Genomic DNA, 24047 nt, shown 5'->3' on the forward strand with positions numbered 1-24047 from the left:
AAAGTGTAGTAAACGTTTGTTGATGATAAAAAGTAACCAATATGGGCACAAATCGCGGATAATTCATTTTTTTTTCACATTTCGACCTTCATCTGAGGTCTTCTTCAGCAGAACAATTTTTACAGCCAGTGCAAGAGAACAAAGAAATTAATTAATAAAGATTTAATACTAAAATAATATCAGTTGCAAAATAAGAACTTAGACCAAGCAAGAGATAATTATAGGGAATTCAAATTAAAATATAATCTACAGCACTGACTCCACCTTCCTCTCTATACATTCCTCATAATACTTTCCGCACTGTCTTCTGGTAAATATTCATGGGTGTAATGGGAATTCCCATGATAACTGAGTTCATGACTGGCGAAATTGCAATGATACAATCGTCAATAACTCGCAGAACAATTTGGGATTCGAACCCATCGTAAATTAATCCTAAAATTAGCCGACCAGTGTGTTATCCACTGTACTATACTATATCCACGGTCTAATGAGATTCCTCCATCTAGGTGAATTTCTATACAGGGTAGGAAGATCAGCATGAACCCCGCTGTTCATGCAATCCAGGTTTATACAGGACTAATCTCTCAATAAGACTGCAGTGGTACATTTAGCTCAAGTCACTTCAAAGAGAGGATTCAAATCGTAATCGATTGTTAGGGTTGAGTACATATCTTCTGGAGTTAATGCAGGACTGGATTAAGTGATGTTGGCACCCCAGAGACAACAGCACGTGAGGACCCTGGCACTAAGAATTCATTGCTGCTTTTATACACATGTCATCCAGCTTTTCTTTTGTTTTCCTTCTCAGTTACATGAACGCATCTGAAAAGCAATCATTTGAAAAGCATCATATTTTTGTGTTCAGATTGTACAGAAACTATTTTTGTAAAGGACCCCTTGTGTGTGGGGGTTCAAAGACTAGCGTCCTTTTTATCCCCTTCCCTCCAATCTCACTCACTCATTGATGTCCTCCTGAAGCAATGGCATAATTCTTGGGGCGTAGGGAACTAAAAGCTGAAAGTCATATATACGAAATTATTTGGTGGGGCTCCAAGACGTAAACGATGTAAAAAGGCGTTAAAGATAGCCGTTAAAAGATAACTTTTACGAGATAGCCATTACGAAATAACAGTTAATAGATAGTATTGAGCAGTTAAGAGACAGCCTACAGGCTATTTCTTAACAGCAGTTAAGACATAGCCTGTAGGCTATCACTTAACTGCTCAATGCTATATCTTAACTGCAGTTAAGAGATAGGAAGTGCTTATGCAGCCTGTAGGCTAAGCCTGTAGAAATATATTCTTCCATCATACGCGAGACTCAAAGCTGCTTGTTCTGTATACTTTGAAATGACTGTTATCCTGTCTCTCTTCTTATTTCAAAGCTCAGCTCAGTTTAAAGTATACTGCGTCCCACAGGATGTACCCACGGATGTACCCAGGTACATAATAGGGGCAACAGATCCCTCTACCGGACCCAGCATCGAACAAGTGTTCTTCAGTTGTGATCCGAAGGCGCTGCCACTGAGAGACCGGTAATTAGTGTTTCACTGGGAAATACGAAAGAAAAGGTTTCAGTACAAGACGGAAGTGATATATCTACGGTTTACCGCTTAAGTATCGAACATAAGAACAGAGAATAAAAATATTCGCCTTCAGTGAAAAAAGACACCCAAAATAATTAAGATATTTATTCTCTGTCTTCTAGTCATCCAGACGGCTTTTAAAACAGATAATCTGATCATCTTCAGATTAAGATGAAATATGTCTCGAAAATATCCATTTTATGTTCTTAAATCCTCATCTACTGAAACAACCACACCGAGAAATTACTGAGGAACGTTGGCTGGAAATATCAGGGAAAAGCAGACTACAACTTACTGACTCCAGTAAACTTTCCTGACTGTCGGATGTTGAAGCTTTACATTTTTGTTGCGGGAAAAGAGAGAAGTTGGATTACTTGTTATATTAACAAATAAAACGAGTTTCTTCATTTTCTTTTCATTCTTATATTCTGTCTACGTATTTCAAAGTATTTCGTTTCCTCTTTCAGCTGTTTGTAGCATGTTAATATTATATTAACCCAAAACATGGATTAACATTTGTAAAGACTGTCACGCTACAAATAAGAAATAATGCACACAATTTTACAAATAAGTAAATAAAAATGGAATAACCATGAGTGATAATTAATGACTTGATAATTATCTAAAACAAATCAAAATGTCAAATTTCCTCTTTGAATTTAGAGTTAGTTGTGAATTCTTACAGCTATGTATACTGAGATGTACCAGTGAATATACCTTTAAAACTTTCTTTAATGCATATTTTGAACATTAAAATGGTATAAAATACCGACAGGTTGTTAGGTAAGACACATATGCAACAGTTAGGTATCTTTATTATGAAACGTTTCGCCTACACAGTAGGCTTCTTCAGTCAAGTACAGAAAAGTTGATAGAAGCAGAAGATACTTGAAGACGATGTAATCAGTCCATCACCCTTAAAGTTTTGAGGTGGTCAGTCCCTCAGTCTGGAGAAGAGCATTGTTCCATCGTGTTCCATCGTACTATGGAACAATGCTCTTCTCCAGACTGAGGGACTGACCACCTCAAAACTTTAAGGGTGATGGACTGATTACATCGTCTTCAAGTATCTTCTGCTTCTATCAACTTTTCTGTACTTGACTGAAGAAGCCTACTGTGTAGGCGAAACGTTTCATAATAAAGATACCTAACTGTTGCATATGTGTCTTACCTAACAATGCATATTTTGGAAATTTAAATTCTCTGACGGGTTGTGTACAGGTGACATGCAGCCTTAATGACCTTCGTAAGAATATAAAGGAAGGAGGAACACTGCAGCAGACCTACTGGCCCATACTATGCAGGTCTTTCTAAAACACAAACCCACCAACCCATTTTCAATGCTACTTTAAACTCCCAAAATATTAACCGATTTTTAATCACCATAGTGAGGGAGTGTTTATTTTGTATCTTTAGCAGTGGCCCGAAGATGACCATGCCAGACACGAGTGAGTATGTGAAGTACTCGACGGCTCTGCTGGTGACCGTGGGACTCGGGGTCTCACTGCTTCTGCTCAATGGTCTTATCTTCTTGCTGTTGTTCTGGAGGAGACCAGTCAATCACCCAGCCTGCCAGGGACATCATCACCACACTCAGGTAAGCACCACCATCACCACACTCAGGTAAGCACCACCACCACTCCATACTCAGGTAAGCACCACCACCACCACACATTCAGGTAAGCACAAGCACCACCCCCACCACACACTCGAGTAAGCGCAAGCACCACCACTACCACACACACAGGTAAGCACCACCACCACCCCACACTCAGGTAAGCCCCACCACCACCCCCACACACTCAGGTAAGCCCCACCACCACCACACACTCGGGTAAACGCAAGCACCACCACCACCACCACACACTCAGGTAAGCACCACCACCACACACTCAGGTAAGCATCACCACCACACACTCAGGTAAGCACCACCACCACACACTCAGGTAAGCACCACCACCATAACACTCAGGTAAGCACCACCACACTCAGGTAAGCACTCCCACCACCTTCACTTGAGAACCACCACCACAATAAAAACCTAAATTAAGCTCAAAACTCGAAAGGGATGTGAGAAAGGAGCAATGTGCGAAGGGTAGAGGAGAGTGAAGAGTAGGAGTGTGCCAGGGTAGAGGGTTAGGTATAGTGGAAAGCACAGCCACAGTACACAAGTATAGTGGAAAGCACAGCCACAGTACACAAGTGGTAGTACTTACTCTGAGGTTCGAACCCATAGCGTTACACATACATTTTTTTTGTGCCCATCCATAGGGCCAGGTCGCCATGAACTCGTCTCTTCTGAGAGGTGTCACGTAGCTTGTTAGTTAGCTCACTTAGCTCACACACTGAGGTCCGGGGATCGAGTCCCGGTAAGGCTGCAAAACATTAGGACGTGTTTCCATAAGACACCTGCTGTCCCTGTTCACCCGTCAGTAAAATGAGTACCTAGGTGTTAGGCGATAGGTGTGGGTCGCATCCTGGGACAAAATTGACCTGATTTGCTCGAAATTTTCTGTATAACAAAGGGCTTTCTATATAGTAGTATGTTACTTATGTCAGCTAGGCCTGTTTACCTTGTGTATGTACCTGTAGAAATAAAGATATTATTATTATTACTACATAGGATCGAGCCTTCGCATTTCCCAAACAAAAAATAAAACTGTCGTTGCCTGGTGGTTAAAGTCGTGGCTGTCATCAGTGAGATTTGGGGATCAAATTCCGGGCTGGAAAGAAAGATAAAACTTACCCGGCGCCTTAGCCAGGACTATACACTCACTTATCCTTAGAGATCACTGATAATGCTACCACAACCCCGCATAGGTCAGAATCCCCACCACTACAGCCATCTCCACTAACAGATAAAGTCTTTCAGTCATTATACCACCCATATTCATTATATAAAGCACGATCATTATACCACACATAATAAAAAAGTTAGTAAAGCATATTAAGAAGTTATTCTAACATTTAATCTTTTTTTTGTATACTGCCCACGTAAATTATCGAAGTTTCCATCAGCACAAGGAAATTAGTGTAACTATTGTTTACTTTCAAATAACGTAACAAAATGCCCATCAAAGAGCTTGTAAGACTTGTCAACTATTCCATGATGGTGTGTACAGACCTGTCAACTGTTCTTGATGGTGTGTGTACAGGAGGGGTCTTCGATGCCTCGCGTTGGTTCTGTGATGAGCCTTGGTGGTCTCGGTGGATCTTACGGAGGTCCTCCAGACTGCATCAAGGCATCCTACGAGAAACTCCATCTCACAGCAGACGAACTGCAGCATCTTACCAGGCAAGTGCTCTACCACCTTCCTTCCTTCCTCAGTGCTGAACTGCTTTCTTCTACCTCAAGCATGTATTACTTGTGATATACCATTTTTCTCAGTGCTCTTCAGCTCTGTTCTACCTTATTTATGTTTCTAGTGTTGTGTCCTTCGTTCCTCAGTGTTATTTTGCTTTGTAATTCATCAGTCATGTGATGTTATACACAAATAATCCGCAAATAAGAGAATGAAACTTATGACGACGTTTCGGTCAGACTTGGAACTTCAACTAGTGTGGAAGAGGGAACCTGTGTATAATTCAGGATATTTATTAAATGAAGATTAAGACACATGTGGAGCAGTTAGTTAACTTCATTGTTGAAATGATTCTTTACACAGTAGGCTTCTTCTGTCAAATACAGAAGCAGCTGGTGTAGTAGTTTCAACAAAAAATATACTCAACTGCTGCACATGTGTCTTAATCTTCAGCCTGTCGGTCTTTTATACCATTTTCAACATTTATTAAATACCCTGAACGTACAAAAGTGTCACTTTACACAATCAGTCAGTATTATAATACCATTTACAACGGAGTGTTGTAAGTGCTGTATTCTCGCCTCTCAGTGTTGTGTGTAGCTTTGTTACTTCATAAAATTGCTTAGAAATCACTACAGTGAATTGGAGAAAACTCTTAGGATTTTTAGGGTAAATTTAGAGAATTAATTCCATGCTGTGCGTAAGCTGCGAGTTGTTTTCTGTTTGATCGTCCTTACACTCTTACAGCAATGGTTTTTGGTTCGTGTTTTCTGGCCCAAAAGAGAAAAATATTGTAGTTGGCTGTTTCCAGCTCATTTTCGCACCACGAGTGATAAAAGTTCACACTACGGAACTGGTCTGGAGTTTTACAACTCACTCGCCATGGGTTCGAAACCCCACCCGTGCCGTGGTTTGTTTGCAGTCGCGTTATTACGAATATGCGAGTCATGATAAAACTTCACATTTTAACGTTTCGCCTTATTCGACCACTTCAGTGCCAGATTTTCTGCGGTTGTTAACATTATCTTTTTAACTTTTCCTTAATAATCCTATCCAACCTACAGATAAAACGTGATTAGAAAAAGAACGAGAGCGTTAAAACACTGAATAAAACATCATGAAAAATGCCATAATAAGATGGAAACAGGTTGGCGGTTTACGTAAAGTTGTACACTCTCTTCGTTAAGACTCGTAGCGCGAGTTCTCGTTTCACTGTCTTATTTTTAAGCAGCTTCTTTGCACTCAATATTTAGCCTTATCTCACTAACTCACAGGTAAGGACCCACAAGGGGTCAAGGGAAAATGGGGACAGGTGAAGAATAGTGGAAGGAGAGGAAAGGCTAAGCTAGACCCAGTAGCAAAGGCGAGATCTCAGGCAATGGCAGACTCAATATATACCTATACGTTTAGGTAGCCTGTAGCTTTGGGAATAGGTTGGACAAATATGCAGGCTGGAGAGGATGAATTTGAGAAAGACCTGCCTGGTATGGGCCAGAAGACATGCTGCAGTATTCCTCCATCCTTATGTTCTTATATTCAAGATTAGTAGAGAGTGGATCGAGCCTCCACTACTCCTTAATGATCGACATGGGCTTTGCATTTCAAATAAAAAAGATTAAAAAAAATTAGGAAGAATGATATGCGTTTCGGTCCGTCCTGGACCAATATTAAAACCAAGTTGAAAATGGTATGAAGACCATTTTATTCAAGGTACTGTGACCTCTATTACAGTAATCTACATATTACTGCTGGTATATATTACCAACAAGCTGATGAAGGAGACATTTGCAACACCTGGGTATTTTTATTGGCAAAAATTTTAGCCTGCAGAACAGCCTTCTTCAGTTGGTTATAGGTGAATACAGATGTGGATGCAGGAGTAGCAGAATGAATGCTTCACCCTCAGTTGCAGGTGGTCAGTCCCTCAAGCTTGAAGGACTGACCACGAGCACAAAAAGGAAAGAACTTGTTAGGTGATCGGTGGCAATACAGAATAATCAACACAGCAGAAGTGCGTAATATAAAAATATTACTGACACCTAAAGGCTGAATCCCAGGAGAGCCGAGATGACTGAGTCTGACCACAGTCACATTTCTTGGGGCAATGCGTGTCGCTCTGAAATTGAATTCTGAAGTCACGGGGAAATCTCACGTCAATCTGACATAAATAATTATAAAGGTAAACAAACGGATCATCGGTGTTACGATCGATTAGAATGGGGAATGGAAGATGGAAGACACCAGGCTAGGATGATGAATAAAGAGGGAAGATGAATGAATGATGACGGAGACAGTAGATTAGGAGGAAGGAGGGAGAATAATGAATAAGGATAAGATTAGATATCTATTATAGTTCTCTTCGAACAGAGGACAGTCATGAGTTGTACTGTGCAATTGATTGTCCCGGGGCTCTACAAACACTAACACCTTCACTCCCTTACCCAAACATCACACTAGCACCACCACACGCACCACCACACAACCATACTCTAACACTGTCATACACTAACACTACCACGAACCACACACTACCGCCACACACTAACTCAACACCCAACACACTAACATCAGCACTACACACTACCACCACCACAATTGATAAGACTAAAAAAGAAAGGAGGGGAGCTTATTATAAACGAGCAGGTCTACTTGGAAGTGAACAAATTATTTAAGGAGATATTCTCAGTAGAAACAAGAACATTACCAGAGAGTCAAGGAGGAAGAGTGCACCAACGAGTACTGGACACAATATACACAATGGGAGAAGAGATGGAGAAACTACTGAGGAAGAGAGACGCATGGGACCAGACAACATCTCTGCGTGAATTCTCAGAGAGGGAGCAGACGAACTGTGTGAACGTCTGGGATCAATCTTCAACTAGTCATTGGAAATAAGACAACTACTTTTGGTGTGGAAAACAGCTAATGTAGTCTTGCTGTTTAAGGAAGGAGACAGGTAGCATTAAACTATGGGCTATTATCTCTGATATGCATAGTGTGCAAGGTTGTTGAGAACATTATTAGGTGAAGAAAATGAGAAAATTCAAAACCGTCAATAAATGCTATCTCGAAAGTCTGCTAGAGTTCTATGACAAGGTAACTAAAGTTAATCAAAAGAGAGACGGATGGTTGGGCTGAATATTTTTGGACAGTAAGAAGTTTGATACAGCAATTCACAAGAGACTAGGATTAAAGCTAGAGGTGTAGGCAGAAATAACAGGGAAAGAACTAGAGTTGATCAAGGAATGAGCTGGTGTTCCACAAGGTTCAGTACTTCGACCAATACAGTTTCCTGTTTGCATCATTGACACGAGGAAATGACGGAAAATTAACTACAATATAAACACGAGCAGACCAGGACCACGAAAGATTACAAATGGTTCTGGACGAAGTACAAGACCAAGAAAAAGAAATCCTAAGAAAACAATTCTAAAAAAATAGCATACGCTGACTAATTTGTAAACAAGGAGAAAAAAAAGCAAATATCAACTGTTACAAAACCTCAGCTCAGAGAAAACAACCCCATATAGCAAATGTTAACTCATGGTACCCTAACATCAAGGTACATTTAACCATCTCAGCAAATTAACCAACATAATCACGTCCTATCTCATCAAACTAGGATCTCTCTTTTTCAAGAAACACAAACATTCAGCTACACAAGACACCACGAGTTTACCAAATAGAATGTAAAGACAGCAACCAAATATACACAGGACAGACTGGAGGAGCTCTATCTACAAGGATCATCGAACACCAAAGGGCAGTCGTTATGTAAAGAACAATTCAGCCATTTTACAACATGACAACAAAAGCAATCACAATATTCATTGGGAAGCTGCCAGCATCAAACGCAAATGACATCACAGCTACAAAATCATAGAATCTGCCCTCATAGCTACCAATCCTAATTTTAGGATCTCGCAGGGGCAATGGAACCTAGATATCATTTCAAAATTCACCCTCAAGAAGAATATACCAGCGACTAACCTAACACAGAACACCAACACAAGAACATTAATCACATAGCACAGAGGAACTTCCAACCCAAATATTTAGTTTCACACAGGTCCTGTCTTCTTTACCACTCATTACTTGACATGCCCCTTCATGTGCCACTTATGTATCTGCAGAAGAGGATACAAGAAAAGGATCGAAATGTGCAGATCAGTTAATCTTCTGAGTATCTATCTCCATGTGGATTATATTATATATATATATATATATATATATATATATATATATATATATATATATATATATATATATATATATATATATATATATATATATATATATATATATATATATATATATATATATATATATATATATATATATATATATATATATATATATATATATATATATATATATATATATAAAATGTATATATATATAATTCAACAAGTCGGCCGTCTCCCACAGAAGCAGGGTGACCCAAAAAGAAAGAAAAATCCAAAAAAGAAAATACTTTCATCATTCAACACTTTCACCTCACTCACACAATCACTGTTTTTGCAAGGGTGCTAAGAATACAACAGTTTACAAGTATATACGTATAAAGATACACAACATATACCTCCAAACTGCCAATATCCTAAACCCCTCCTTTAAAGTGCAGGCGTTGCACTTCCCATTTCCAGGACTCAAGTCCGGCTATATAAAATAACCGGTTTCCCTGAATCCCTTCACTAAATGTTAAAATGCTCACACTCCAACAGCTCGTCAGGTCCCAAATACCATTCGTCTCCATTCACTCCTATCGAACACGCTCCCGCACGCTTGCTGGAAGTCCAAATCCCTCGCCCACAAAACCTCCCTTACCCCCTTCCTCCAACCTTATCGAGGAAGACCCCTACCCCGCCTTCCTTTCCCTACAGATTTAAATGCTCTCCATGTCATTCTACTTTGATCCATTTTCTCTAAATGAACATACCACCTCAACAAACGCTCTTCAGCCCTCTGACTAATACTTTTATTAACTCCACACCTCCTAATTTCCACACTGCAAATTTTCTGTATAATATTTACACCACACATTGCTCTTACACAGAACATCTCCACTGCCTCCAACCGCCTCCTCGCTGCAGCATTTACAACCCAAGCTTCACACCCATATAAGTGTGTTGGTACTACTTTCATAAATTCCCTTCTTTGCCTTCATAGATAACATTTTTTACCTCCACATATACCTCAATGCACCACTCACCTTTTTTCCTTTATCATTCTATGATTAATCTCATCCTTCATAAGTCCATCTGCTGACACGTCAACTCCCAAATATCTGAAAACATTCACTTCTTCCATACTCCTCCTCGACAAATTAATATCCAATTTTTCTTGATCTAAATCATTTGATACCCTCATCACCTTACTCTTTTCTATGTTCACTTTCAGCTTTCTACCTTTACACACACTCCCAAATTCGTCCACTAACCTTTGCAATTTTTCTTTAGAATCTCCCATAAGCACAGTATCATCAGCAAAAAGTAACTGTCACTTCCCATTTTGTATTTAATTCTCCATAATTTAATCCCACCCCTCTCCCGAACACCCTAGCATTTACTTCTTTTACAACCCCATCTATAAATATATTAAACAACCATGGTGACAATACACATCCCTGTCTAAGACCTACTTTTACCGGGAAGTAGTCTCCCTCTCTTCTACACACCCTAACCTGAGCCTCACTATCCTCATAAAAACTCTTTACAGCATTTAGTAACTTACCACCTATTCCATATACTTGCAACATCTGCCACATTGCTCCCCTATCCACTATCATATGCCTTTTCTAAATCCATAAATGCAATAAAAACTTCCCTACCTTTAACTAAACACTATTCACATATATGCTTCAATGTAGACACGTGATCTACACATCCCCTATCCACTCTAAAACCTCCTTGCTCATCCACAATTCTACATTCTGTCTTACGTCTAATTCTTTCATTAATAACCCTACCGTACACTTTTCCTGGTATACTCGGTAAATTTATTCCTCCATAATTTTTACAATCTCTTTTGTCCCCCTTTCCTTTGTATAAAGGGACTATACATGCTCTCCGCCAATCCCTAGGTACCTTCCCCTCTTTCATACATTTATTAAGCAAAAATACCAACCACTCCAATACTATATCCCCCCCTGCTTTTAACATTTCTGTCATGATCCCGTCAGTTCCAGCTGCTTTACCCCCTTTCATTATATGTAATGCCTCACGCACCTCCCCCACACTCAAATCCTCCTCTTCATTCCTTAAAGATGGTATACCTCCCTAGCCAGTGCATGAAATTACCGCCTCCCTTTCTTCGTCGACATTTAAAAGTTCCTCAAAACATTCTCGCCATCTACCCAAAACCTCCATCTCCCCATCTACTAACTCCCCTTCTCTGTTTTTAACTGACAAATCCATTTGTTCTCTAGGCTTTCTTAACTTGTTTAACTCACACCAAAATTTTTTCTTATTTTCATTAAAATTTCTTGACAGTGCCTCTCCCACTCTATCATCTGCTCTCCTTTTGCACTCTCTCACCACTCTCTTCACCTTTCTTTTACTCTCCATATACTCTTCTTATAACACTTCTGCTTTGTAAATACCTCTCATAAGCTAACTTTTTCTCTTTTATCACACCCTTTACATCATTCCACCAGTCACTCCTTTTTCCTCCTGCACCCACCCTCCTATAACCACAAACTTCTGCCCCACATTCTAATACTGCATTTATAAAATTATTGCAACCCTCTTCAACCCCCCCCCCCCCACTAGTACTTGCACCAGCCCACCTTTCTGCCAATAGTTGCTTATATCTCACCCGAACTTCCTCCTCCCTTAGTTAATACACTTTCACGTCCCTCTTACTTGTTGTTGCCATTTTCCTCTTGTCCCATCTACCTCGTACTCTACCTGTAGCTACAACTAATTAATGATCCGATATATCAGTTGCCCCTCTATAAACGTGTACATCCTGGAGCCTACCCATCAACCTTTTATCCGCCAATACATAATCTAACAAACTACTTTCATTACGTGCTATATCATACCTTGTATATTTATTTATCCTCTTTTTCATGAAATATGTATTACTTATTACCAAACCTCTTTCTACACATACAATTAAAGGCTCCCCATTTTCATTTACCCCTGGCACCCCAAATTTACCTACTACTCCCCCCACATTTTTACCCACTTTAGCATTAAAATCCGAAACCACATGTACTCTCACACTTGGTTCAAAACTCCCCACGCATTCACTCAACATTTCCCAAAATCAATCTCTCTCTACACTTCTCTCTTCCCGAGGTGCATATACGCTTAGTATAAACCACTTCTCACATCCTTTATTTTACTCCACATAATCCTTGAATTAATACATTTATGGTCCCTCTTTTCCTGCCATAACTTATCCTTCAACATTATTGCTACTTCTTGAGCTCTAACTCTGTTTGAAACCCCTGACCTAATCCTATTTATTCCTCTCCACTGAAACTCTCCCACCCCCTTCAGCTTTGTTTCACTTAAAGCCAGGACATCCAGCTTCTTCTCATTAAAAACATCCACAATCATCTCTTTCTTATCATTTTCACAACATCCACGCACATTCAGACTTCCCACTTTGACAATTTTCTTCTTATTCTTTTCAGTAATTATTACAGGAAAAGGGGTTACTAGCCCATTGTTCCCGTCATTTTAGTTGACTTTTACAACACGCATGGCTTACGGAGGAAAGATTCTTGTTCCACTTCCCCATGGATATAAAAGGAAAAGTAATAAGAACAAGAGCTATTAAGGTAAAATCAAAGAAAACTCAGATGACTGCGTATAAATAAACGTGTACATGTATGTTTAGTGTGACCTAAGTGTAAGTAGAAGTAGCAAGACGTACGTAATCCTATTTTAGTAATCTTGCATACCTATTTATTCCCACCAAGGCAGGGTATATATATATATGTCTTGCCAAAAGGGTGCTTTACACTAAAGTATGCAACATTAACACCCCTCCTTCAGAGTGCAGGCACTGTACTTCCCATCTCCAGGACTCAAGTCCGGCCTGCCGGTTTCCCTGAACCCCATCATAAATGTTACTTTGCTCACACTTCATCAAGTATTAAAAACCATTTGTCTCCATTCACTCCTATCAAACACGCTCACGCATGCCTGCTGGAAGTCCAAGCCCCTCGCACACAAAACCTCCTTTACCTTTCCTAGGCCGACCCCTACACTACACACACTCTTGAAGTCATTCTGTTTCGCTCCATTCTCTCTACATGTCCGAACCACCTCAACAACCCTTCCTCAGCCCTCTGGACAACAGTTTTGGTAATCCCGCACCTCCTCCTAACAAACTACGAATTCTCTGCATTATATTCTTGCTCTCACATGACATCTCCACTGAAAGGACCTAATTTTAAGTGAGTTGTTGCTAAATGTTTCCTTGTTCTTATGTTGTGACCAGTTTTACTTCTATTCGAATTTTCCCTATAAATTAAAGCATGATATATATATATATATATATATATATATATATATATATATATATATATATATATATATATATATATATATATATATATATCATACACACACACACACACAATCTCTACGTCCACAGCAGGACTCGAACCTGAAGATAATGTTGAGAAAACAAACTGTAAGATGGAGAGAAATTCTGAGCAGTATGATAAAAGAAAGTTTTAAGCTTCTTAAAAATCTCCTCTGTTTCCTTGTTCTTATGTTGTGACCATTCCAAACGCCAAAAGAACAAAGACACACATGCTATCTTGAAGGCTTCGACTCATGCCGACTCCATGAATTATAAATTAAAGGAGTCCCTCGAATCTCTAACCTTAGTGTTACAAATTGCGTCAAGATATTATAATATGTAGACAGTGTGTAGTGTTGATAGTGTAGTGTAATATACTTATGTCGTAAAACATGTTACCCAAATACATTAAATTTTGGATACGATTTTCTCGGCGAGACAGAAGTAAAATAAAAATGGACATATACTATCACAGATAAAATGATTTAAAGTATACTGCAGAAAAAATGACACGTTTCAGAAAAACCATTTGTGTGTGCATTTCTTATCTCTGCGTAGAGTTTTATCAAGTTACGACCTGATAAAGCTCTGCCAAAAAGGAAATGTTGGCGCGATTAATGTCTGCTTTGCAACAGGTGTTCTTTCATGACAAGAAAAATAATTAGAGAGTCAGGAAAGAGCAGAGATCCCATTGCAATGGCAGGAAACAGCAGAGATCCCATTGCAATGGCAGGAAGCAGCAGAGGCCATATGGCAATAACAGGAAGCAGCAGAGATCATATTGCAATGGCAGGAAGCAGCAGAGATCATATTTCAATGGCAGGAAGCAGCAGAGATCCCGTTGCAATGGCAGAAAACGGTAAAGACAATAATCCCACCATAAGATATTCTGCTTCTGCAGGAGACCACTTTATTAACTTCCACTGCGTTGAGAGACCCAAACTTTTCTGTATATTAAAATAGCCATTATCATACACAAGGGCCACTTCCAGTTTTCCCGAGACGTAGCGCTTTTGTCTTAAAGAAATAATTAAATCTCTGCAGGTTTCGTAAAAGAAAAAAATTATCTTGCATAAAGTCTGAGCTCAGAAAAAGTCTCAAAAGAATCAAAATGACACGAGAGAAAAAGAATTAAGTTTGTTACTTAACTCACAAAATAGTTTTGTTTTAATCATGGGAAAGCCCTAAGCCCGTAGGGGATCAATACGCGTCTGGGAAGAGGAAGTAATTAGGCTTGATCAAGGGAGCTCAACTAACTTTTCTGATCAAAAGCCTTTCACAAGAAACAATGTACTTATTGACAGAGATTTAATGTTTGTCTGGAAACGGTTTATTTTGTAGAATGAAAATTATGTTTTATCATCAACCAGCGAAAATCGATCTGAGCATAACAAAAAATATATATCATAGATATAATGTAATATTAAATAAATTTAATTGGATCAATGAATAATATATATATATATATATATATATATATATATATATATATATATATATATATATATATATATATATATATATATATATATACACACACACATTTACTAAAGAGTTAATTAAATTAATATAAAAAGTAGAAATGGTGAAGTAAACGCAGTGCTTACAATGAGTCTTGGACGAATTAACCGCTAGGCTGCTGCTTCCTTGGAAGTTTAAGCACACAACTCCTTTCTAGACTTTTGTTATCATTGCGGTAGTTAAACATAATTGTAGTCAAGGCTTTTATATTATTACCTTGCATAATGGACACCGGGCATTTATGCTGTATATTAGACTACAATTTTCGTGTGTAATTTCTTTCACTACCATCATTTTTGTTCAATGGTAACTATCATTTTAATACTACGAATTATTTGTTGCTAGGAAAATAACTTGGTGCTGTCGGAGCACAACTTGTTTCTTTTGTAAGTAATAAATGTAAAAAAAATGAAAAATAGTTACTATGGTAATTATTCCGATGATATTGACAGCCCACACCCACTTTGTCTGGAGGCAGATGCCAGTTGCGCTCTTCCCCACACTCGCCTTGTCAGGAGGTGGGTGTGAAAGACTTTCACCCCGACACCCACCTAGTCATGAGGAAGATGTGAAGGATTCTCATTCCCACACCCACCTTGTCGTAAGGCAGATGTGAAAGACTCACCCTCCACACCCACCTTGTCATGAGGCATATGTGAGGGACAGCTCATTCCCACACTCGCCTTGTCAGGAGGCGGGTGTAAAGGACTCATGGCCCGGCACCTGTCAGGTCAGAAGATGGGTGTGGGGGAGACACACCTGATGAGCTTTGGTTGGAAACATACGGCATTTGTTTCTGAAATCAGTACAAAAAAGACTGAAAATGTTCCACTAATGATAAAGAAAAATCTCCCTTATCCTCTACTTGCCAAGGTAGTGCTCCGCCCAACTGACATTACTGTTTGGAAACATGTATGGTTTTAAAATAATGTGGCTCTCAAAATAATGCACCAGCATCCAGAACGTCACTGTTCTCTTCAAGTTAAGATTTTGGAATGCTGCACAGCTTTAACTAGAAAGCCAGTGACAAAGTGTCCACACATACAATTGGATGAGATTTTTGCATTGTAATCCGTGATAAACACGTAGCAATGTGCGCTTGAAATATATCCCTCAAACCTCATGTACTGTATATGCCATCTTTGTACCAGCAATGTATCTCTTAAATATTGTGTACCATATTAAGTAATAAAATATACCTATTAGTATAAAATATAGGGAGGTACCACCTGTGGAACTGTGCTGGGGATCCTCATCCTCAGAGAAAATAATAAACTTGCTTCAGAGAAAACTCTATATTCTCCCTGGAGCTGTTTAAATATTTTCTTCTCCTTCCACCCCTATATTCTATGTAAACTTTATTTAAAGACAAAATGCATTAACAAAAATACAATAGGAAGTAGAACATACATAGCCTACATTTCAAACCCTTCATTCAGCTCCCCGGCGGTGGGCTGCGTGCCCAGGCATATTCTTGTAAGTATATATGCCGTGCCGAATAGGTAAAACTTGCGATTTTGGCTTAAATAGCAACGCTCTTCTTGCCGAACAAGGCAAGCGAAAATTTGTGTATGTAGTAATTTCGCAAAAATCATTCTGAACCTAACGAAAAAAAATATATTTCCTTGTGTTTGTGTATTATTAAATTATTGTAAACTTATCTAAAATATATTTAACTGGATAAGGCTAAATTAAATTGAGCTTCTTATAGAAAGGTTAGGGAAGTTTTCTAAAGGTACTTTTGGTACAAAATTATTAATTTTTACATTAACATATATGAAAAAATATATCTTTAAACGTATAAGAGAAAATTTTTGAAAGAACTTAATTTTAAACGTGTTCTTGCTAACTGACCAACTTTACCTATTCATCACGACATTATATATATAAGGGAATGTATAAAAGTATAATGGTACCAACAGTCTTATATTGGTGTGAAGCTTGGGCAATGTGTGGTGTAAATATTAAGCAGAAAATTCAAAGTGTGGAAATTAGGAGAAGGTGTGGAGTTGATAAAAGTATTAGTCAGAGGGCAGAAGAGGGGTTGTTGAGGTGGTTTGGTCATTTAGAGAGAATGGATCAAAGTAGAATGACATGGAGAGCGTATAAATCTGTAGGGGAAGGAAGGCGGGGTAGGGGTCGTCCTCGAAAAGGTTGGAGGGAGGGGGTAAAGGAGGTGTTGTGGGCTAGGGGCTTGGACTTCCAGCAAGCGTGCGTAAGCGCGTTAGAAGTAAATGGAGACGAATGGTATTTGGGACATGACGAGCTGTTGGAGTGTGAGCAGGGTAATATTAAGTGAAGGGATTCAGGGAAACCGGTTATTTTTATATGGCCAGACTTGAGTCCTGGAAATGGGAAGTACAATGCCTGCACTTTAAAGGAGGAGTTTAGGATATTGGCAGTTTGGAGGGATATGTTGTATATCTTTATACGTATATGCTTCTAAACTGTTGTATTCTGAGCACCTCTGCAAAAACAGTGATTATGTGCGAGTGAAGTGAAAGTGTTGAATGATGAAAGTATTTTCTTTTTGGGGATTTTCTTTCTTTTTGGGTCACCCTGCCTCGGTGGGAAACGGCCGACTTATATATATATATATATATATATATATATATATATATATATATATATATATATATATATATATCCAGCTTCGGAGGAGCTGTAGGAGATTCATAACCTATGATATACTGTACCAATGTATTCATGCTTGTGTTTTCTGTCAGTGTATTCTGTCTATTAATAAAGTTCACATTTAGCTTAAAAATATAGGAGGTGGTAGGAGAAGAAAATATTCAAACAGCTCCGGGGAGAACCTTGAGTTTTCCCTGAGGTACGTTTATTGTCTTCTCTGAGGATGAGGGTCCCCAATCCAGCCATAGAGGTGGTACTTCCCTATATAGTTATATATATATATATATATAGTTATATATATATATATATAGTTATATATATATATATATATATATATATATATATATATATATATATATATATATATATATATATATATATATAGAGAGAGAGAGAGAGAGAGAGAGAGAGAGAGAGAGAGCAAGAGAGGAAAAAGAGAGCGCGAGAACGAAAATGCGAGAGAGCGAGGAGGAAAGCAAGGGCCTGAGAGAGAGAGAGAGAGAGAGAGAGAGAGAGAGAGAGAGATCCTGGTGCAGTCAGTAGGCTTTTAATGTAATAAAGCAAACGATGAGAGGACTCCCCAGACTGACTCTTGTGAAGAGAGACTGTTTGGAGTAGAGGACATCAGAGGTGCCTCGGAAGACAAAACTATTCAATTATAACACTGAACCGTCTTTGTCATCACAACGCTAAAATTTGCATAAACTCAATCTGCATAAAAGCGAATTGGTGTCAGTGCTTTTTGTGTGTCATGATTAGGATTTGTTTATCAGCGAGTATGATTTGTTATGTACATACAAAGAGCGGTGCTACAAAGAGTAATGGGCTTTAATAATCCAGACGACAGGAACAACCCAGGTAAACAGAATAATTAGTTTGTTAGATTTAACACATATTGCGTACACGTTGATTACGGTAGAGTGTACTGACCGCTGTTCGAGCCCCCTCGTCCACCTAGCTATTTATTCATGTACAGTTTATTGCAACTTAAATTTGAGTTCTTAGACGATGTGGCCTTGAGGGGGGGGGGGGGAAGAATAGATCTAGTGTTTAAGTTCTTGGGCAGAGGGAAGGAGTTCAGTTGGGCTACAGCTGGTGCCTCTGATGGAATATAATACAAGTATTACCTTCGAATCCTTCCCATTAGAGCCTGGGTTAGCCTGGACGGTAGAGCGTCGGACAGTCAATTAAAGGACTGCGGTTCGAGCAACTTGTCCACCCTTCTGTTTAATTCACCTACAGTTGTTCATTACAAATTAATTTGAGTTCGTTTAAAATAATGATCAAAGTTTGCTCTCAGAATATATTCTGTACTACAATGTGGTTTCTTTATTAGGTTTAAATCTCTCGGCGACGCAGTGCTCACCAAGGCTACATCTCACGTGTTTACCAGTCACGAATACTATAATTCCTGAAACCGGGATTTAATTAAGTACGTCTCATTGTGTGTGTTTATATATAAATATACATATATATATATATATATATATATATATATATATATATATATATATATATATAACACACACACACACACACACACACACACACGACACGTCACAGTTTACGGCGTATTCACGTCACAGCATAAATACTCTGAGCAATAATTAAAGATTTTTAAATCAAATACACAAAATATTTAATCATGTGTATTGTGTAAAACGGAATTATTAATATTATAGAAGTGATGGTTTTGTGTGAGTGAACGTAAACAAAGGCTGGGTCGGGACCCCATGCCTCTGCGATTTTTAATCTCTGGATGGACGGGGAAGCATTAAACGAATTGGAGTACAACTCTCACTCGTGATTGAGATACTGTACCTTTATAACTCAGACACTCTGTTTGACAGCGCTGCACACTGCTGGCAACAGCCATTATGATGAAACACTGGGTGATAGACAGCACACTGCTGGCAACAGCCATTATGAAGAAACACTGGGTGATAGACAGCACACTGCTGGCAACACAGCCATTATGAAGAAACACTGGGTGATAGACAGCACACTGCTGGCAACACAGCCATGATGAAGAAACGCTGGGTGATAGACAGCACACTGCTGGTAACACAGCCATGATGAAGAAACACTGGGTGATAACACTGGGTGATAGACAGCACACTGCTGGTAACACAGCCATGATGAAAAAACACTGGGTGATAGCCACAGGGTGATAGACAGCACTGCTGGTAACACATGATGAAGAAACCATGATGAAGGGTGATAACAGCACTGGGTGATAGACAGCACACTGCTGGTAACACAGCCATGATGAAGAAACACTGGGTAATAGACAGCACACTGCTGGCAACACAGCCATGATGAAGAAACACTGGGTGATAGACAGCACACTGCTGGTAACACAGCCATGATGAAGAAACACTGGGTGATAGACAGCACACTGCTGGTAACACAGCCATGATGAAGAAACACTGGGTGATAGACAGCACACTGCTGGCAACACAGCCATGATGAAGAAACACTGGTAGACAGCACAACACACTTCTGGCATCACTAGTAGTACGTGAGCTGCGAATAAACCAGTGGAGAATAAATACATAGAAGACTGATTTTAACTTAGTAATATTGTTCTTATGCTTTTAAAAGTAAAGAAAAAACAGAGAATTGTCTCTATGTTAATCAAGCTGAGGTTCTATCGTCGTTTTTGAACTACAAATAAGCTGGTCAAAAATGGAATGAAGAGTAGAATAATGAGATGTTTTCACGTTAATTAAATAAATGCGATGAAATACAAATAAACAACGTTGGGAAAAAAACACCAGAAGAATAAACAAGGTTGGGGGGGGAAAAAACCCACCAAAGGAACACAGTAATAGTCACAAAAGTATACCTTTATTTTTTCAACTCACACAGTTTAAATTTGCGTGTTAAAGGGTGTTGCTAATAACAAAGACCACCACATTTAATATTAAATATTAATAAAGCTTTTATATGCTGGGATTCGCATTTAACATGTTCAAAGCTAACTTACAGTTCAGATAGAAAGGTTTATTGATTTCCTCGACAAACTCTGGATTAGTTGTGAATTAAGTCATGGTTTGGTCACTTTAATTATTCCAGTTAATGTTTGTGTTGAGTATAATGCATAAAAGATAAGTCAAGTGTATTGTCTTCCATATATGAATTATAAGATAATGCTCGTGCGTGTTCCCAGGCTACAATTTGACCACTGCTTTTTATGTAAACAAAGTAGCCGTTACATTCTGAGCTGCGTTTATGGAATGTTTGTGCTGCAGTATAATGTGATCATTGTTTCACCCACACAGTGGCTTTTTCAGAGGCTGCTCACTTTGTGAAACTCATGTTAGAGCAGTTACATTGTTTTGTCTGTACTTAAGGGCTCATTTACTGTGTAGTGGGCATTTACTGTGTAGTGTGTAGGGCCTTTACTTTGTAGTGTGAAGGGCATTTACTGTGTTGGGGCATTTACTGTGTAGTGTGTAGGGGCATTTACTGTGTAGTGTGTAGGGACATTTACTGTGTAGTGTGTAGGGGCATTTACTGTGTAGTGTGTAGGGGCATTTACTGTGTAGTGTGTAGGGGCATTTACTGTGTAGTGTTTAGGGGCATTTACTGTGTAGTGTTTAGGGGCATTTACTGTGTAGTGTGTAGGGGCATTTACTGTGTAGTGTGTAGGGGCATTTACTTTGTAGTGTGTAAGGGCATTTGCTTTGTAGTGTGTAAGGGCATTTACTTTGTAGTGTGTAAGGGCATTCACATTGTCGTGTGTAGGGGCATTCGCATTGTCGTGTGTAGGGGCATTCGCATTGTCGTGTGTAGGGGCATTCACATTGTCGTGTGAAAGGGCATTCACATTGTCGCGTGTAGGAAATTCACATTGTCGTATGTAAGGGCAGTTAAAGGGCAGTTACACTGTTTATAGTATTTAGGGGTACTTACAATGTTGTCGTACGTAGGACATTTACATTGTCTTGTGTAAAGGCATTTACTTTGATGCAAAGACATCTGCAACTCAAGCGTTGCACAAGTGTCTTATTTATGAGGATATGTAGGAAAGACTGGGATTATTTACCACTAAAAATAGGCCTTACACGGGAATGAGAAATGTCAACATGATTGTTTAGCTTATTTATGGCTAGGGTTGTAAAACAAGTGAACGTGGGGGGAGTTATGAAGAGGTTTGGGATTAAAAAATGATGACTGATACAAAACGAGAGTTGTCATGGTTGCCTTTTGCTGATGACACGGTTCTTTTGGAGGATTCTGAAGAGAACATGACTCACGAAATCGTAATGACACGATTGCAAACTAACCATACCACGGACGGGGATAGAACCCGCGATCAGAGAGTCTCAAAACTCCAGACCGTCGCTTTAGCCCAGTGGCTAACGCGACGGTCTGGAGTTTTGAGACTCTGATCGAGGGTTCTATCCCCGTCCGTGGTATGGTTTATTCTGAAGAGAAGTTGTAATGGTTGATGAAAGAATCTGGGAGGGTACGTAAATTAAAAGTGAACATAATCAAGAGCAATGTGATGAGATTAACATAGAATCTAGGTAATGGAAGTTGGAGAGTGTACGGAGGAAGCAAATGTGTTTAGATATTTGGGAAGAACTTTATGGATGCAAGATTGTGAAGGTACCAGAGTAGAATAATACCAACTCTGTTGTAAAGTTGTGAAACATGGGTTCTAAACACTGCAGCAAGGACGAAGCATGAGGCATTAGAGATGTGTTTGACCACAATACTTAGTGTGAATATTATGAAGAGAATTCGGAGCTTGGAGATTAGGTGCGGTGTTACTAAAAATATTCAGAGCTAAGGAGGGGTTGGACATTAAGGGTGGCTTGGACATTTAAAGATGGAGCAAAATAGGATGACAAAGTTTGTTTAAATCTGGAGTAGAGGGAAGGAGGGTGTATGTGTAGTCCCAGGAGTGGATTCAAGTGAGTTGATGTGTTGTTCGAGTGTGAGCAAGGTAACATATATGAAGGGATTCGAAGGAACAGGGTAGTCAGACTTGAGTCGTGGAGGCAGGAAGCACAATGCTTGCATTCTGAAGGAGGGACTAGGATAATGCAGTTCGGAGGGTCATCCGGACTGTAATATCATCAAACTTCCGAGCCACTATCTCGGTGGGAGAGAGCCGGTGTGTTTATTGTGAGCAAATATTCTAAATTTACCTGTGACACATAACCGGAATAAAATAATTGTGAAGGATAAATACTCAACTGCTATCTTGTTAACTTCTTAGGATCTAATTCCTTGGCATTTGAGCTACCGTTTACCCTCTACCTGAAAAATGAGACACTTATGCAACATTTAGGAATCTTTACTTAGGAAACGTTTCGCCAGCCAGTGACTTCTTCAGTCCAATAGTGAGAAGAAAGGTAGACTATGAGGAAGAGTTTTAGGAAATCAGTCTCTCAGCCTGGAGCCGATGTGTTCGGTACATCAATCTTGAGAAAAGTACAGCATATGGACTGAACACACTGACTCCAGGCTGAGGGACTGATCACCTCAAATTCTCGTCTTCCACCGTTCTCCTCAGTATTGAACTGAAGAAGCCACTGGCTGGGGAAAAGGCTCCTCAGTAAAGATTCTATGTTCTGCAAGTGTCTCATTCTTAACTTGTCGGTTTTCTAAGCTGTTCTCATCACACACTGTATGATAACTATAGGGTGCACGGTAAACATGTTACTACTATTCACAGAAGAGACATCGGGTGCACAATAACTAGCCCTTGCCGTACATAGAATGCAGATGGAGTGCATGTGCATAATTAAGTAGCTTCTACCCTGCGCAGGATGGACGAAGGGTCCACAATAAACTGGCCCCTACCCTTCTTTGGAAGAATGTGGGATGTATAATAAACTAGTCCCTACCATTCACAGGATGGATACGAGGTACACAAAAAAACTAGCCCCTGCCATTCACAGGATGGATACGGGGTGCACAAAAAATTAGCCCCTGCCATTCACAGGATGGATACGGGGGGCACAAAAAACTAGCCCCTGCCATTCACAGGATGGATACGGGGTACACAAAAAAACTAGCCCCTACCATTCACAGGATGGATACGGGGTGCACAAGCTACCTGCTGCAGCAGTATAAACTTATCTAATCGATTCAGAGTTTTGTAACTTTCCATTTTCAAATATTTTGAAGAATTCTCTGCTTCATCCATGCAAGCAGGACTCAAAATCTAGCCGCGAATGACTCGCTCTTTATTAAATAGAAATAAATCTCGTATACGTTGCTATTAAAGAGTTATTAAAAACTAATCCATGAGAGTCGGCTGGGACATGCTACTCACAAGAGTAACCACCCCATTGAAATCATGGTATCTGGTTTGTTTATGAATATAGGAAGACACTTTGGCTGGCTTCCAGTATACAGTTGACTGAATTTTAATGGCATCTCTTGCTTATGAATTCGGAGGTATGGCCGGGGCAAGACAGTCTCTTGTTTTACTAGTC

The 24047-nt window shown here is 39.3% G+C and overlaps 1 protein-coding gene across 1 annotated transcript in view; it reads left to right on the forward strand.

Moving 5' to 3' along the window:
- The window catches only part of LOC128701914 (carboxylesterase 4A), a 307498-nt gene that overhangs the window by 267119 nt on the left and 16332 nt on the right, over positions 1-24047 (forward strand). Inside the window, exons 10-11 of the mRNA XM_070099784.1 lie at positions 3005-3185; positions 4744-4883. Coding sequence (XP_069955885.1) covers positions 3005-3185; positions 4744-4883 — 321 coding nt within the window. The remainder of the gene's footprint in view (positions 1-3004; positions 3186-4743; positions 4884-24047) is intronic.

This window comes from Cherax quadricarinatus, chromosome 69 (assembly GCF_038502225.1).
Source record: "Cherax quadricarinatus isolate ZL_2023a chromosome 69, ASM3850222v1, whole genome shotgun sequence".
Classification (NCBI taxonomy): Eukaryota; Metazoa; Arthropoda; class Malacostraca; order Decapoda; family Parastacidae; genus Cherax; species Cherax quadricarinatus.